At 43.2% G+C, this 18384-nt stretch overlaps 1 protein-coding gene and 1 long non-coding RNA gene across 2 annotated transcripts in view; one reads left to right on the top strand and one right to left on the bottom strand.

Moving 5' to 3' along the window:
* Nucleotides 1-76: 76 nt before the first annotated feature.
* Nucleotides 77-16853, bottom strand: LOC141132823 (uncharacterized). Its single transcript, XR_012242968.1, has 3 exons — nucleotides 14695-16853; nucleotides 2241-5143; nucleotides 77-910 (listed from the first exon to the last, which is right to left on the bottom strand). It is a non-coding gene; the product is annotated as an uncharacterized lncRNA (long non-coding RNA).
* The window catches only part of SYT10 (synaptotagmin 10), a 155619-nt gene continuing 150920 nt past the window's right edge, over nucleotides 13686-18384 (top strand). The window contains exon 1 of the mRNA XM_073621726.1: nucleotides 13686-15491. Coding sequence (XP_073477827.1) covers nucleotides 15350-15491 — 142 coding nt within the window. The 5' untranslated portion in view covers nucleotides 13686-15349. The remainder of the gene's footprint in view (nucleotides 15492-18384) is intronic.

An 18384-nucleotide genomic window follows, 5' to 3' on the forward strand; every position in this document is an offset into this window, starting at 1 on the left:
CGCCAGACTCAGAGAAAGACTCTCTTTTAAGGAACGCTTGCGGAAGCCTCCTGTACGTTTGTCTCCGAGCTTTGCAGTCCAATCCGTGCCTCCCTCACCTCCCATGCCTCCTGGTACCGAGGTAGGCAGTAAAGGTGAACCCATGCACTTGGGTTTCACGCGTCTCTCTGCGGATGAGAAAGCCTTTAGGAGGAGGGAGAGATTGTGCCTTTATTGTGGCCAGGCAGGTCACTTTTTGAAGTCCTGTCCTACCCGTCCAGGGAACGCCCGAACCTTGAGGTCCTGTTACGGACACACCTTAGGTGGCGTTGTTTCATCCCCAGCATCCCCAGTTATCCAGAAGGATAAGCCCCTGGTTTTGGTCACCCTTTCTTGGGCTGTGTCGTCCGTCAAGATACAGGCTCTAATCGACTCTGGCGCTGCAGGCCTGTTCATTGATGCTGCCTTTGTATCGAAGCACTTGATTCTGCTGAAGCTGCGTGACACTCCACTTGCCATTGAAGCTCTTGATGGGAGACCTCTACAGCCTGCCCATGTGACTCATGAGACAGTTCCATTGTCCATGGCCGTAGGGGCCCTTCACCATGAGATAATCTAATTAGTGGGACTGCTTTAGCAGTCCCACTATTGTTATTCGTTTTTTTATTTCTTCTTCTTCTTATTATTCCGTACGTTTTTTGGTTCTGCGTAACTTCTGCATACTTTCAGCTATTAAAACCATTCAACTATTAAAATGTTCGTCTCTTTTAGCTGAGGTGTGCTCTTTTTCAACTTTTTTTCTACCATTTATACTTTTTAAAATATTAAGCTTTTTAACACTTTTTTTTAACATTGAAGTCAATGGGAGCATGCTTGAAATCCTTAAATTCTTCTTCCGCTCCCAAAAGTTTCAGCTCCTTCATACTTTCACCTAGAGACACCAAACAAACTTTAAAATGTTCACAAAATATTCAGCTATCTGGCTATAACTTTTCAGTTTGATATCTTTTACAGTTTTTGAGAAAAAGCTTTTTGTTTAGAGGTCATTTCAGGAAATTTTAGCCATTAATCAGAGTGTACTGTGTTTGTTTTGTTGCCATGGTTACCAAAGCTTCTGTTATACACAGGGGGGGAGGTGGCTGGAGCATCTCAGCTCTGATTACAGAGCCCGGGGGAGGGGACAGACACACCATGTACTGATTTATAATAGAGGAATATGATGGGGCAGTTTTGATAGGGCAATTCTGATGGGGCAGTTTTGATGGGGCAATTATGATGGGGCAGTTTTGATGGTGGCAATATGATGGGGCAGATTTGATGGGGACAATTTTTATGGAGCAGTTTTAAAGGTGGCAATATGATGGGGCAGTTTTGATGGGGGCAATATGATGGGGCAGTTTTGATGGGGGCAATATGATGGGGCAGTTTTGATGGGGCAATTCTGATGGGGCAGTTTTGATGGGGCAATTCTGATGGGGCAGTTTTGATGGTGGCAATATGATGGGGCAGTTTTGATGGGGCAATTCTGATGGGGCAGTTTTGATGGTGGCAATATTATGGGGCAGATTTGATGGGGACAATTTTTATGGAGCAGTTTTAAAGGTGGCAATATGATGGGGCAGTTTTGATGGGGGCAGTTTTGATGGTGGCAATATGACGGGGCAGTTTTGATGGGGCAATTCTGATGGGGCAGTTTTGATGGTGGCAATATGATGGGGCAGTTTTGATAGGGCAATTCTGATGGGGCAGTTTTGATGGGGCAATTCTGATGGGGCAGTTTTGATGGGGGCAGTTTTGATGGTGGCAATATGATGGGGCAGTTTTGATGGGGCAATTCTGATGGGGCAGTTTTGATGGTGGCAATATGATGGGGCAGTTTTGATGGGGAAAATTTTGATGGGGCAGTTCTAATGGGGCAGTTTTGATGGCAATATGATGGGGGCAGTTTTGATGGTGGCAATATGATGGGGCAGTTTTGATGGTGGTAATATGATGGGGCAATTCTGATGGGGCAGTTTTGATGGGGCAATTCTGATGGTGGCAATATGATGGGACAATTTTGATGGGGCAGTTTTGATGGTGGCAATATGATGAGGCAGTTTTAATGGGGACAATTTTGATGGGGCAATTCTGATGGGGCAGTTTTGATGGCAGTATGATGGGGCAGTTTTGATGGCGGCCATTTTAGCAATTTAGCTATTCAGCATTCCCATGCATTTTCCCCAGGAAATGCATTTTCTAGTTCCAAGCTATTTCCTCACCTAAGTTTCCACTGGTTATTGGTTATCCTTGGTTACAGAGGCACAACCCCTCTTTTGATTGGCTCCATGCTGAGGTTCTCTCCTGGTCATTACAATGCAGTGAGACATTCTTCCAGATGGTACCCAAGGTTCTGTGCACCTCCTCACTCTCCTCCCTGCTGGAGGAGTATCGTGATTTTAGCAATGTTTTTGACAAAGGTCAAGCCAGTAGTTTGCCTCCACACCGGCCGTATATTTGCACAATTGACCTTCAACCTGGTGCCATACCCCCTCGTGGCCAGGTTTACCCTTTGTCGGTCTTGGAGGATAAGGCCATGGAGGAGTATGTTGTAGACGCACTTTCTCGAGGTTTCATCCGCAAATCCTCGTCTCCTACTGGTGCTGGTTTCTTCTTTGTGAAGAAGAAGAGTGGTGAACTGAGACCTTGTATTGATTATAGGGGTTTCACGATTAAGAATGCCTTTCCGATTCCGTTGATTACAGAATTATTTGATAAGGGAGCATGTCATTTCCACTGCTGGTTTTTCGATGGACCCAGAAAAACGTTCGGCAGTCCTACAGTGGCCCCGACCTGTGGATTTACGTCTTCTGTAGCGTTTCCTGGGTTTTGCCAACTATTATCGGAAGTTTATTCGTAATTTCTCGTCTCTGGTCAAGCCCCTGACTGATATGACCCACACGGTAACCCACAGAGTTGGTCTCCAGAGTCCATTAAGGCCTTTGAGAGTTTCAAGGCTGCCTTTGTTTCTGCTCCTGTGTTGGCACATCCTGATCCTACTTTACCTTTTATCCTTGAGGTTGATGCTTCTGAAACTGGTGTTGGCGCCTTTTTGTCTCAACGTCCTACCTCTGAGAGTGCTGTGCATCCTTGTGGCTACTTTTCCAAGAAATTGTCACCTGCAGAGTGCAATTACGAGATTGGTGACAGAGAGCTGTTGGCGATCATTTTAGCCCTGAAAGAATGGAGACATCTCCTTGAAGATACCACTGTGCCGGTTTCCATTCTTACTGACCATAAGAATCTCACATTCTTGTCTGAGGCTAAACGCCTCTCTCCCAGAAGGAGATGGGCTCTTTTCTTGTCTAGTTTCAATTACATTGTCTCATTCTTACCCGGTACTAAGAATGTAAGGGCTGACGCCTTGTCACGACAATTTTTCTCCACTTCCAAGTTGGAGTCGGTTCCGGTTCTTGTGATCCTCCTGATCGTATTCTGGCTACGGTTTGCACCAGTCGCACTTCTCCTTTGGGTGACAAAATTCTTGCTGCTCAGGTCCATGCTCCTCCTGAGAAACCTTGTGACTGCTGCTTTGTCCCAGAGAATCTCCGTACTGCCGTGCTCCAGACTTACCATTCCCCCAAGGCAGCTGGCCAACCTGGGAAGAATCAACTCGTTTGGGCCATCTCCCAACAATTCTGGTGGCCTAGTCTATGTGCTGATATAACTGTCTTCATAGCAGCCTGTTCCGTTTGTGCTCAGAGTAAGACTCCCCGACACCTTGCAGTGGGCCTCCTACAACCCATACCCAATGGAGGGAGGCCCTGGACCCACATGTCTATGGATTTCATTGTGGAGTTACCCAACTCCCAAGGCAACACTGTTATCCTTATGGTGGTTGACCGGTTCTCTAAGATGTGTCATTGTATTCCACTTAAGAAGTTGCCCATTTCTAAGGAACTGGCTTCCCTTTTTGCTTGGGACATCTTTCGCTTACATGGGCTACCCAAGGTGATTGTCTCGGACAGGGGTAGTCAGTTTGTGTCCCGGTTCTGGTGAGCCTTTTGTGCACAGTTGGAAATTCAGCTTGCTTTCTCCTCTGCATATCACCCGCAGTCTAATAGGGCTGCAGAACAAGCCAATTGGTCCTTGGAGCAATTCCTACGTTGCTATATTTCTGACCATCATAGCAACTGGTCAGACCTCTTAACGTGGGCAGAGTTTGCTCACAACAGTGCCTTGAATTCTGCTTTCCGATTGTCCCCATTTATGGCGAATTATGGTTTCCAACCTTCCATGTTGCTCGACTCGTTTGTTTCGCAGAATATTCCTGCGTTAGACTAGCATCTCCATGGTCTTCTTTCCACTTGGGCATAAGTTCAGGAGGCTTTGCGTCATGCTAATGATAGGTACAGACTCCGTGCTGACCACAGACGCCTGCCTGCGCCTTCCTACCAGGTTGGGGACTGGGTCTGGCTGTCATCTCGCAACCTCCGACTTTGTGTTCCCTCACTGAAGTTCGCACCTCGGTTTATTGGGCCTTTTCGTATTCTTCGCAGGATTAACCCAGTGGCTTACGCATTAGACCTTTCTTCTAATATGCATATTTCGAATGTATTTCATGTCTCCTTATTAAAACCTTTGGCCTGCAACCGCTTTACCACCTCGGTGCCACGTCCTCACCCTGTACAGGTTGAGAACCATGAGGAGTATGAAGTACAGTCCATTGTTGACTCCCGTAGGTTCCGTGGGTGCATACAGTACCTGGTGCATTGGAAAGTGTACAGTCCGGAGGAATGCTCTTGGGTCTCATCCTCAGATATACATGCCCCTTCCTCCTTCCATAGACATTTCTCTTTCACAACTCATGCCTGGCGGTCCTTTGAGGAGGGGGTACTGTCAATGCTGGGCTCAGCCCTGCCTTCTCTGAGCTGGCCGCTCAGCTGTTGGCTAATTGCAAGCTCCCATCTCTCTCCACAGTTCCTCAGGTGTTGATGATCCTGCTTGTCAGTCCTGCCTACTTAAGCCGCCCAGTCTAGAGGATCTCTGCCTTCGCCTTGGTCACATCACAAGAAACTATCTTTTGCGTTCCTGTTTAAAGACTGGCTTTGCTGACATCCCTTCTGGCTCCAGATCCTGTTTGCTGTTACAATACATCTACATTGATTCCTGACTTCTGGCTTGCCTAAATAGAAAAGAAAAAAGAAAAAGAATTTCGCTAGGTGCATAAAAATGTGCAATGAAAATATATTGATGAAAATAATATTCCAATTTTCCCTTTCCCCCTCTGTATTTTATCCCCCCTCTCTCTTACCTCTTATCTCTGCCTACATCACTCTAGAGATATCTAATTCAAATAAACACTCTTTTCTCATAAGTAAATATTCGGCCCCTTCTTTCACTATGCAACATTCTAATGAGCTTAGAACAGCCTCAGTTTCTGTATTCACTAACCTTACATACCACAGAAAGTCGAGGCCGGATAAAGGTCAGAAATGAAAGAGGTCAGCTCTCTTCTCCGGACACAGTTTGAACCCATTCGGAGTGTTCGGAGTTGAGAGAGGGTACCCAGAGCTTTTTCCTATAAACCTACATGGGTATCTCACTGTTGAATTTAATTTCAAATATCTAAGTTTTTATATGTCATACTTTCCTGTATAATGAACCTAATAAGAATATATATAACTGTATGACAATGATTACTGTCTATAATTGTACTCTGTTAAAATTCAATAAAAAAATTGGAAAAAAAAAAAAGAAAATAATAAAAAATTTTTGAAGAATATCCTGCAGCTGGACACTATAACCCTGATATAAGGGCACAAGGAATAAAGATAAAAGTATGAGTGCAGCGCTAGATAAGTACCACAAATAATAAAATTGTGTGTAATAACAATAAATGCGCTAATCAAATACAAATGATAATTTAAAAGTCCATTGAAACAAATAAACAGTGCATAGCTAAAATACAAAATCATACAAAATTGTGAAGAATCGTTGAAAAAATAGTTTCTGAATAAAGATATCCAGATGGGAAATATCCAATAGGAGACCCTGGGCCTGAACTTTTTACCACCAGTGCTGCCCGTCACCTGAGAGTAAAACAGTGGAGGCTTACCAGAAAGCCTGCGACCGCCTTTATTCAGGGGGGGAAAAAAACAGGCTTAGTAGATCAATCAGGAAACACAGGAACACTGTTAGGATCTCTTTAACTTCCCTCCAAGATATCCGGTCAGCATTAGTGAAGAGCACCTAAACAGCGCATTCCCGGGAGACCATCCCTATATCGCAAACGTTTCCATAGGTCCGGCATAAGAAGGGAGAAAAAAAAAGGTGAGACTCCAATGGTGCAGAACTTCTTTGATAATTTATTAAAAATATTCAGTACAAAAACGTTCCTTGCAAGGACATGGGATAAAAACAGCTCTGCTAGTATCGAAAAAACAAGATGCGCATGCGCAATGCGTGTGTGCCTGGCGACCCTGACTTGGCTGACTATCCATTCCTGTTACTGAACTTTGGCTATGTTTTGACTACGTTTGTTCTTTTTACTTTTATTATTAAACAAGCGTGATTTAACTGTACTTCTGTCTTGGTCTGATTTCATGGTTTCTAACAGACTCCTAGAGGCAGAGGCATGATGGGATTTGTAGTTTAACCACAGCTGGAGTGCCCATCCCTGCTCTACAGTACAGACTTCTACCTCAGTCTCTCCAGTACAGGCTCCTACACCATCCTTTCCAGTACAGACTCATCCCCCTATTCTTTCTAGTACAGGCTTTTCACCCCATTTTTACTAGTAGAGGCCTCTCCCCCCCTCCTTTGCAGTTCAGGCTCCTCTTGCAACCTTTCCAGTTAAGGCTCGCGCCATCCTCCTCAGTAAAATCTCCTCCCTTTATCCTCTCCAATATTGGATCCTTCTCCTATCCTTTCCAGTATAGCCTCATTGCCCCCTTTCTCCATCTTTTCCAGTATTCCTTCACTCATTACAAACTGAACCTCCAATATACTGGCCCTTAACTTGGCTGACCCTCTGCTGCCTCAACTCATTCTGCTTCTGGCCAGTGCATCCTCCTTATCCGTCCATCAATATGGCTGCATTCCCCTTCCACAGTTTTTTCAGAGACATTAGTATTCTCTAATGCTCGTAGTAGCGTACCGTGTTATAGAAAACAAAATAAAGATGTTTTCTGAAAGTGTCCTTATATAACCTCCTCACCTGTCCATCAGCATCTCTACATCTGCCTTTCACATTATACGATGTAAGTATAATGCTCATAGCAGCGTACCCAGTTAAAGAAAACAAAATGAAGTTGTTTTTTGAAAGTGTCCTTATATAACCATTCCTGTTATTTGAAATCTGTAAGCTATACACATTAAACATGAAAACTGAGTCCAGTTAAAAAGTTCTAAATCAGCAATATATACAGAAAAAGGAAACACTTGCTGCGTTTTACAGGCTACAACAACATATATAGTGTAGAGTATACAACATACCACTTCAAACACAATTATAGAATACCAAAGAGAAATATCCTACACTTATTCCACACTTAGTGCAAATTAATCAATTGTGTGAAAAAATAAAATGTGAAAAACATATAAATAATGAGCTGCAACTCGTTGAGTCCGAACATGTGGCTTATAAAAAATAAAACAAGGTGAAACTAGTGCGCTTCTCTCATAATTACCATCATATGTGTAAATAAAAAATATATGTGAAAATAATCACAGTGACAATTTAAGTTTTGCTGTAACAACATATAAATATAAAACTTGTGATCAAAAAGTCACTACAATATAAACATAGTCGTTGGTATCATAGAAAAACAGTTAGTCCTTTGACGCTTCCCGGACTGCAAACAAAGTAAAAACACACTGGATCCTAATGGATATCTCATGCCTGTCTGTGTCCAAAAACAAAGAGGTCAGTGACGGTGCTCAGATGAAACCTCCACCACATACAATACACTCCTCTTACCAGATCCCGAGATCTCAAGTTATAAAGATCATACATGCTAAAGATGTAACTCAAGATTGCAGCTGCAACGAGGGAGACCTATTCCGCTGTAAGCAGGGTGTGCTTAATACAGTAAATCCTTGGATTGCGAGCATAATTCGTTGCGGAAACATACTTGTAATCCAAAGCACTTGTATAGCAAAGCGAATTTCCCCATAAGAAATAATGGAAACTCAGATGATTCGTTCTGCAACCATTTATTCATAGGTTCTTCAGTTTATAGTCCATTTAAAAAGATTACAGCAAAGGGATAGGTTGTGTAACCATAAAATGTCCTTTCACAATCTTCACAAAACTGTTTCGCAGAAGGGAGTTTAACAAGACACATGGCCACTATTAGATAAGCACCTGAACTACCGCAACGTACAGGGATATACAATGTAATACTGACATAAATCGCACACATAGGTTGGACTTAATGGACTTGTGTCTTTTTTCAACCTCACCTTCTATGTAACTAAGTGTAGCAATATGTTGCTAAATGTTGTACCTTCATTAAATGTAACTATATTGCTACACTTAGAGGTGCCTCTCTTCTCTTTTATAATCAGTTGTGACATGACGCTACTCTTGTATCAAGACATTGCTTGTATATCAAGTCAAAATTTATTTAAAAATTTTGCTTGTTTTACAAAACGCTCTCAAACCAAGTTACTCTCAAACCAAGGTTTTACTGTAATCTGAGGATATCAGACCAGCAAGTTACCATTTAGAAAATACTCCCAACTTATAGAGAAAGAGAGAGGAAGACTTCAACGTATAACGAGCTAAAAAACAAACATTTTTTAAAAACGAATTTGCACTTACAATTCTAAAGTTAAAAACCAGCAAAACAATAATAAAGCACAGCAGCAGTCAACTCCAGCCTGCTCGTGCAGGATAATGTCTCAGAAATGGCTCCACCCGACGCGTTTCCCTGTACTAAGCGTCTTACTCTCTCTCCCTATATATTGGGAGTATTTGCTAAATGGGAACTTGCTGGTCTGAAATCCTCTGATTATTACACACCCTACTTACAGCAGAACAGGTCTCCCTCATTGCAGTTGCAATCTTGTTACATCTTCAGCATGTATAATCTCTATAACTTGAGATCTCGGAATCTGGTAAGAGGCATGTGTTGTATGTGGTGAAGGTTTCATCTGAGCACTGTCACTCACCTCTTTGTTTTTGGACACAGACAGATAAAAGATATCCATTAGAATCCAGTGTGTTTTTACTTTGTTTGCAAATTGTCAAAGGACTAACTTTTTTTCTGTGATATCAAGGAGTATGTTTAGATTGTAGTCACTTTTTGGTCACAAATATTTATATGTTTTTGAGCAATGTTTAAATTCTCACTGTGATTATTTTCATATATATATTTTATTTACACATATGATGGTAATAGTAAGAGAAGCACACTAGTTTCACCTTGCTTTACAATTATAGAATAAGCAAGCATGGTTTGCCAAAAATCAATACTATATTTAGATTTTAAAAACTAGCATACACTAGCTTGACTACTACAATAAAACAGAAAAAAATATTACAAAGAAAATGTTTGCCACATAATCTGCCAAAAAAAAAAAAAAATATATGAAATAAAGAAATATATTTTGTAATATAATATGGTTGTTTCTAACCATATCTAAATATGTTCTTGGTGTCACTATAGTTGGGGTGTGATGGAGTTTTCTTCTTTCTTCTTCATCCTGACTTTTGTAATCTGGTTTAAATGTTTTGCGTTATTTTGCATTGTCTCCATTGATTGGCAAAAGTGCCTGCTAGTCTAACTGGTTGGCATGTTGCAAACTCTTTTGTTTTTTGCACCCATATACCCAATGGCATATAATGGTTAAAGTCTGTATCCTTGTGACATATATTTTTGTTCCCATAGCCCGACGTATGTAATATGTTATATTAAACTGGAAGAAGCCTTGAAAAATCTAGTTTGGAGGTCAAAGTCTCCTATAAACTGTTCTAATTACACCAAAGGTGTGGCTTTCTTTTTTAATGGAAGCTACCTGTTTACACATACTCTCTACAACCTTCGGGGACACATGACAGTGTTGGGAGAGAGAGAGAGAGAGAGAGAGAGAGAGAGAGAGAGAGAGATTAAGAGAGAGAATGAGAGAGAGATTGAGAGAGGGAGATTGAGAGAGAGAGATTAAGAGAGAGAATGAGAGAGAGAATGAGAGAGAGAATGAGAGAGAGACTGAGAGAGAGATTGAGAGAGAGATTGAGAGAGAGATTGAGAGAGAGATCGAGAGAGTGATCGAGATCGAAAGAGAGAGAGATCGAGAGAGAGAGAGAGAGAGATCGAGAGACCGAGAGAGAGAGATTGAGAGAGGGAGATTGGGAGAGAGAGAGATCAAGAGAGAGAGAGAGATCAAGAGAGAGAGGGAGATCGAGAGAGAGAGAGATAGAGAGAGAGAGATCGAGATCGAGAAAGACTGTGTGATGCCAGCCTTGTAAGTACAAGTAAAAGAAAGGAAGAAAATGACCCCTTCAATGTTTGGCCATTCAGAAAACCTACATCTGCAGCATCATCACAGGCTGCATTTTTGAGTGGCCAAGTGTAGTCAGGGGAGGAGACACAATACCAGAGCTGCTGTCTATCATACTGGTAGTGTGGATGTCTTTGGGGGTGTGGAAGTAAGGAGGAGTTATACAACCTGCAAGGGCCCTCTAGCTGCTGTGCATATGTTGTGATTTTTTTTATTGCTGTCTTGGGCACTTTTGGAAAAAATGATCTCACGTACTATCCAAAAATGGTAGAAAGCATAGAAAAATCTATTTATCGGTGCTTGCACAACACATGCTGAGAGGAGGAGAGAACAGAGTGATAGAAAGATTAGGTCATCACTGTGCCACGTCTTCTTCACTGTCCAATCACAGGCTGGGGATAAGTCCAGGGCAACCTGAGCTTAGTGGATGTAGGTTGTCCAATGTTGCCCATAAGACTGAGGACATCTTATGGCAGAAAAAAATACTGCAGGGAAAAGCTCAAGCATGAAGGTGAATATTGCAGCAAGTTGGTTTTGTAATTTAATTTTTAAATTGGATATTCATTTTTATCTTATTTGGATTTCTGCTATAACTACTTTACCTTTCTTCCTCTGCACTCCCTGTCTTCTTCCCTATCTCTCTCATCATCCTCTCTTTTTTTTCTCTCTCTATTTCTACTGTATATTCTATCTCTCTTGTTCTCCCTCCATTTCTCTTTATTACTCTGTATAATCCTCTATTTCTCTGTCACGTCAGCCCCCCCAACCCCTCCAATCTCTCTCCTTCCAAAGCTTTTTAATTCTTTTGCCCATCTCCCCTCAAATTCTCTTTTGGCCTATACATCCATATCTTCTCTTCTCTCTATATATCTCGATACATAATGTACATACACCTTTTTTTTTAATATCCCCTCCCGTCTCTCTTTCTCTTTTTTTTTTACCACTCCCCTCTACTCTCCCCCTCCTCATACATTTCTTTTTGCTTCTCCCCTCTTTTCTGTTTCTTCAATCTCCCCACCACCATCTTGATTTTATACCTGTCATATAGAACCAGATATCTACATACACCAAGCTTGTCTTATAATGTAAAATTGTATACCACAGTTACCTTCTTATGGAAAAGGAAAAGAGAGAGCTGGGATGAGCTCTGTTCTTGTCTGCTCACCTCAAGCGGTTGCTACATAGGAGGGCCTGATGGAGCCTTGAGCAGCACCTGTCAATTTAGCTTGGGTCACAGTAACCTTCTTGTTCTGTTTTTCTACCCCTGGAAAGAAAACACACACCACTGTGGCCTAGTTTTTAGTAGGGTGTGGATGCAACATCTAACACCTCTTAAAGGGTCAATTCACCCAAAAGTTTTTTTAGTTTATTGTTTTGTGCTAGAGAGTTAACCCACTGACTGCCTTTTCTATCCCTCAGGGATTCTAATGGTAAGATCTCAGCGCTGAGTTCCTGGGTCTGCACACCTGCTGTCCCTTTTATGAGGGGTTCTCACCATCCCTGCTTTGGGTTCCAGGGTGTTCACATTTGCTGTCCCCTGTATGAGGGGTTCTTACCATCCCTGCTTTGAGTTCCCAGGTCTTAACACTTGCTGTGCCCATAATGAGGGGTTTCCACCATTTCTGTGCTGAGTTCCCAGGTCTGCACCCCTGCTGTATCCCCTATGAAGAGTCTCCACCATTGCTGCTGTTAAATTATGGAGACTGTAACAGAAGTTTGAACACACATGTGAGCAAGAACAGCCAGAGTCCAAAAGGTGTGAACATAGGCATTAAATATGGGTTAGAAGTCTTGCTGTTGGATTATCCATGATATATAAGAAGTCAGGAATGGGCATACTAGGCTCCACCTTTAATAAACATATAACTTTTGCATGATACTTTGGGGTTGATTTACTAAAGGTAAATAGACTGTGCACTTTGCACTCTGTAAGAGCAGTTGCTCCAGAGCTTAGTAAATGTGCAGAAACTCTGCTGACTTCCATCATCCAATCATGTGCAAGCAAAAACGCTGTTTTTTTTTTTATTTTATTTTCCTTGCATGTGATTGGGTATTACTTGCAAAGTGAAGCTTTACCTCATTTACTAAGCTCTGGAGCAACTGCACTTTATGACATAGAAAAGTGCACGGTCTATTTGCCTTTAGTAAATCAACCCCTGTAAGTCCTTCTACCCAATAAAAATATAGTGGGGGAGATTTATGAAAACTGGAGCTCTCAAAATCTGGTGAAGCTGTGCATAGTAAGCAATCAACTTCCAGGTTTTAGCCCTTGTTCACACTGCCGCTGCTTCAAAGATCCACAACTTTATATCCAACATCCCTGCACAACTTCATCACGGCTTGCATATGACTTCTTTAACAGAAGTCAATGCAAGTCATGTTGAAGCTGCACCAAAGTAGTGTAGGAATCTTTTTCTCAGTTGGAGCGACTTGAGGTGCAGTGATTAGAACCGTTCTATTGACGTCAATAGGATGTTACTTGTCATGTGACTTTGAACACTCAAGTTGCATTACAAGTCCTGGCAGTGTGAACCATGGCCTATTATCAAAGCTTAATTCAACAAGCTGAAGTTAGAAGCTGATTGGTTACTATAGTTTGCACCAGATTCTGTGTACCAGTTTTAGTAAATCAACCCCAGTGTGTCAACAGGATTATCCATATTTCTAGTCTAACTAGCTAGCTAGGTTTGTGTCTTACAATTCTACAGGTTTTACTCACATTAAAAAATAAACAATCTGTCCAGAGCAGACATTCAGAGCATTCAGAACCTCAATGCACTTACCTGCTGGCTATGTGATATCCTGAATTATGGACAACTTTTAGGATGTCCTGAATGTATTTTGTCGGAAGCATCACCCCATATGAACTCATGCAGTTACAACCTTTCTGTATGAAATTCTTTAGCAATTTACACCCCTTTGTATTATTTTTTTTAGGCATGTCTTCCTATGTAAAGTCCTACAGACCACAACCCCCTCCTGGCATCAGCTCCCATTTTATAAGATCCAGGTGTAATTATCCAGTGTAAGACCCTGGAGGTGTCATCATCATAAGTATAGTCCTTTACATATGATCACATCACCCTCTTGTACTCAGCTCCTCGTGTTATATAAGATCATATAGTGAGATAGACACCCCCTTCCTCCATGACCTGACCCCCCCTACTGACTCACCCCAATGTATAGCTATATAGCATGTGGCTCCCTCCCTGCCTCTCTGCTTGCCTGCCATTGGCCAGCTGCGCAGTGTGCCGGCGCTGCCGGGAGCCTCTCTGCCTGCTATAAAGCGTTGCTAAGTACCGACTGTGAGTCTCCGAGGATGTGAGTACCGGTCCTCTCTCCATCCTTATCATACTTCTACAGCCACTTCCAGAGGATGTGTGCAACAGGCTCTCTCTATCCATGAGACCCTCCTGCAGCCTGTACCATCCCTGATACCCTCCTGGAGCCTGTACCATCCCTGATACCGAGCGTGTACCATACCTGATACCCTCCTGGCGCCTGTACCATCCCTGATACCGAGCGTGTACCATCCCTGATACCTTTATTCAACTTGCACCATCCATAATACCCTCCTGCAGCCTGTACCATCCCTGATACCCTCCTGGCACCTGTACCACCCCCTGATACCTTCTGGGTGCCTGTACCATCCCTGATACCTTCATTTAACTTGCACAATCCATAATACCCTCCTGCAGCCTGCACCATCCCTGATACCCTCTTTCAGCATGCACCATCCATGATGCCCTACTGCAACGTGCACCATCCTTAATACCCTCTGCAGACAACCAAAGGCTCTGATACCCCCCGGCAGCCAATTACAGGGGCTGCGAGCTCCAGCCTCTCCATCCTGCTCTTCTTCTGGAGTCTGACATTCATCTCTGTTGCTTGTGTGACTTTCAGTTCTGATGTTGTCTTGCCCAGTTTTGACCCAAACCACTTTCAAGGCTTTCAATGCCAGTCTGTTTTTCATCAAGGCTCCAAATCTTGCATCAATTTTGAAGCCAGTACTTATCCAGTCCTAAGTCCAGAACCAGCGCTGACCCACTCCTGCAGCCAGAACCAAGTCTGACCCAATTCTGCAATACGAACTAGCTCTGACCCACTTTTAAAGACAGAACAATGTGACCCAGTCCTGCAGCCAGAACCAAGTCTCATCTACACTGTCAGCTTCTTTCAATCCACTACTGCAACAGGTTCTGTACATGAGTCTCAGTAGCTAAGACTTACTTCTGCAGCCATCGCCATCCTTGACCCGCTCCTGCAGCCACACGCAGTTTGGTTTATTTCAGCAACAAGTCACGCTTGTCTGCTGTGATCCTCTCCAACAGCCAGGAGCAGCCAGGAGGTCAATTCCTCTAATTTTGCTCCCCAAGCCATCCTATGACTCTGGACACCGATCTGCCGGATTGTGATCCACTCTCTGAGCCAGTACCAGTTGGGTGCACTAGTCCGACCCACAGTGTCCACCTGTGATCTCATAAAAGCTATTGGCATTTGTCTCCAAGACTTTGAGCTCTTCTTGCAGCCAGTACCAGCTGTGCGTGCCCCTCTTCTGCAGCCAGCACCAAGTGTGCCTACTCTCCAGCAGGGAGTGCCAGCTGTGTCCCTCTCTCCTGCAGCCAGTGTCAGCTGTGCCCCTCTCCCCTGCGGGCAGTGCTAGTCTTGCGAGACTCCCTGTTGGCATCCAGTGCCATCTGTGTCAGTCTGTATGTGTATTTTATCCTGTGCCGGCTGAAAGCAACAGTTTCTCCTGGAAGAAAACCCAGTGCCCTTCGGCTACCCTCTCCAGGCTGCATCCCGCATGCTGCCGGTGGGTTTCTACTCGTGTCCGGAACTGTGGATGACCATGCCATAGAGCCCTGAAGAGCCAGTCACATTGGAGATGAGTTTCCATAAAGAGGACGGTGTGAGCTTGTGCCAGAAAGCGTTGCAGATCGTGTCGGAGCTTTGCCTAGGAGGGCAGGTGGAATGGGACAAGTGCACTGGAATCTTCCCCTCCACCAACCATGGAGCAGGCAGTACAGGTAGGTGACCCCACTGCTAAACCTGGGGGAGATCCTTGTTCTTCACTGTGCACTCCACACTGACCCCACTGCTAAGTTGGGAAACCTCTCCCATTCACTGTGTACCCAGCACCTACCCAAAACCGAGGGAGACCCAAGCCTTATATTGTGTACCCAACATTGACCCGACTGCTGTTCAGTGGGGGGACCCCTGCTCTTCACTGTGTACCCAACACTTACTGAAACCCTGAGGGAGTCACTCTTCACTGTGTACCCAACACTTACTGAAAACCTGAGGGAGACCCATGCCTTCACCCTAAACCCTACACTAACCCCACTGCTGAGTCTGGGAAAGACCCCTGCCCTTCAATCTGTACACAAACTAGACCCCACTGCTGAGCCTAGGGGAGAACCTATACCCATACCTAAAACTGAAACTTAACTACTACTGCAACCCAGTTTCCCCATCCCCACACTGTCGGCACCCTGTTTTTCCAGTTATTGTAAGGTTACAAGTTCCACTTCCTGCATGCCTTACTAGACAAGGAATGCTGGAACATTGCCTTTATTGTCAGGTTGACAGCTAAATGTTGTCTTTGGGTTAATCTTTACATTTTCAGATGCTCTTATCTGACACTACCTGTATCTGACTCCTCAAAGTGTAACCCCACATTCTGGAACCCTCAAAACCCTCTCTTCATTCTTTAGTTCTAGTCTCTGAAAACTGTAAACTTGATACCCTGTTGTATGATGGCCACCATGCTACAGAACCTTATCATCAACTTTCCGTTAACCCAAAAAAACCCACCAAACTCTTTTAAACTTTACAACCTGGCTCCAAATTGATTATATCTGTATCCTTATCTTAGTGTCCTCCATCACAAATCGTTGTTCACCCCATTGTATGGCTTAACTGCCTGTTGCACACCAAGAACTTAACCAACACCACTGGATCCCCACTACCAAAACTCCTAGACAATCCATGGACACCATGGTAATTGTCTTTCCCTAAATCCTCCATATACCCTAACCCCTAACCTCCATACTCTAGTGAGGGTGGGGAGAAGCCTTTTTTGTTGAACCCCACCCACATAACTCTCCACCTCTAACCTTTTCTCTAAGCCAAAAGTGGCATTCAAAACACCCTCTTCTCACAAATGCAAAGCCTGAGATCATTTTGCTTTTTTTTTCAAGGAAAGCTCTCTTTCCAGAAGAAAAGTAATTCAAACATTGCTGGGCAACTGATTCACAAATACTTGGAAAAGTAGGGTTGCTGCCAATAGCAATCATTTGGGTTTTGCATGTAATTTTACAGAAAAAACAAACAGTTAATTTGATTGGCTGCTACTCCCCATTTCCTAATTAACCCTTCCACCTAACCAGACTGTTCCCAACACCCCCCTTCCCCCAATACCACCTTTTTGATCTATCTCCAATTCTCCATCCTTCCCTTGGTCCCCTCTCCTCTTCAAGCTCCCAGCTCCTCCATCCTGGGTGTCTTGCTGGATGCTGTGTGGTCCCTGTCATCCTCAGTCAATAGAGACCGGAGGAGTCTGCGATCTGGATTAATAAAGCTGCAGACTGTGTGGGCGTAAAGACAGTTCAACTTTCTCCCCTACCACATCCGAGGAATCTCCTGAAAGGAAATTATTTCACCTGATATGTCAAGGTCTGAGCGTGCTCTGCTTTGCTAATGGAGCACAGCAGTTTACCCATAGAATACCAACCACCCCAGTTTTACACCACTGTGCACCTATGTATGTATCACCCCAACATTATGCTACTGTGTACCCCCAGAAAATATACACCACGATAAACCCCCCCCCCCCTATGTATCCCAAAACATGTCACATATTATATGTGACATTCACCAAACACTCACTGTAGGTGAATCTTCTTGCTGCCTAGGTTTTATAAATATACCCCTTAATGTTACACTACAGTTTGTTCCTATAACCCACTGCTATGTATTCCAATAAATACAAATCACCCCATATTACATTAATGCAAATCCTTGCAATGTACACATCATCCCAGTATTACACTGCTTGTTCCCCATGGAAAGACTCATTATTATTATTATAAAGGATTTATATAGCGACAACAGTTTATGCAGCGCTTTACAATATATCACCCCTATATTACGCTGCTTGTACTTTCTGAACATACTAAACACCCCAATATTATCCTGCATGTTCTCACTGAATGTACCAATCACTCAAATATTACATACAGCTCCTATACTATTACTGTGTGTCCCCAATATTATCACACTAGCATTAGCCCCATCATAAAATGTTCATGTTAAATGTATTGCCTGTTATAGGGAGGTAAAAAGGTATGGGGTGCTAAAGGCCATTGCATGTAAGCCTGTATAGCAAAACATCTACAGCATGTGTGGTCTCAAAATTGCAGGTCATATTAGCATAGGTGTGCGCAACCTATTGCATTAGGATGTGCAGCCCAAAGATATGGACCTGGCACATTGATCTCCCTGCCAGCACAATGAAAGAGAAGTGCGTGAGTTGCAGTTGTTCCACCATCTATGCAAGGAGATGTCTAGATAATTGTTCATCCGATCATATGTTATTATTAAATCAGCACATGCTTTTATCTCATTGAACGTTTTAATTATTTGACTGTTTGTCCTGTCAAGACTGTCCCCATCAGCGCTTGCATTTGTGGTTGCTCCTGAATGTTTTTACTTGTATTACACCCTTCCTGGTGTGCTCATCCTCACAGCTGCTGTTTGGGCTCTTGCAGGACATTCACAAGGTTCTTAGTGCAATAGATGTCCCAGTTTCCTGATGCCAGACTGTTTTTGTCTGTTCATTACATCTATGGTAAAATAATTATGGTCAAATCCTATGGGGCCAGTTTTAATATGTATTACTTACCACTGCCATAGATCAAA

This window comes from Aquarana catesbeiana, linkage group LG03 (genome assembly GCF_042186555.1).
Source record: "Aquarana catesbeiana isolate 2022-GZ linkage group LG03, ASM4218655v1, whole genome shotgun sequence".
NCBI lineage: Eukaryota > Metazoa > Chordata > Amphibia > Anura > Ranidae > Aquarana > Aquarana catesbeiana.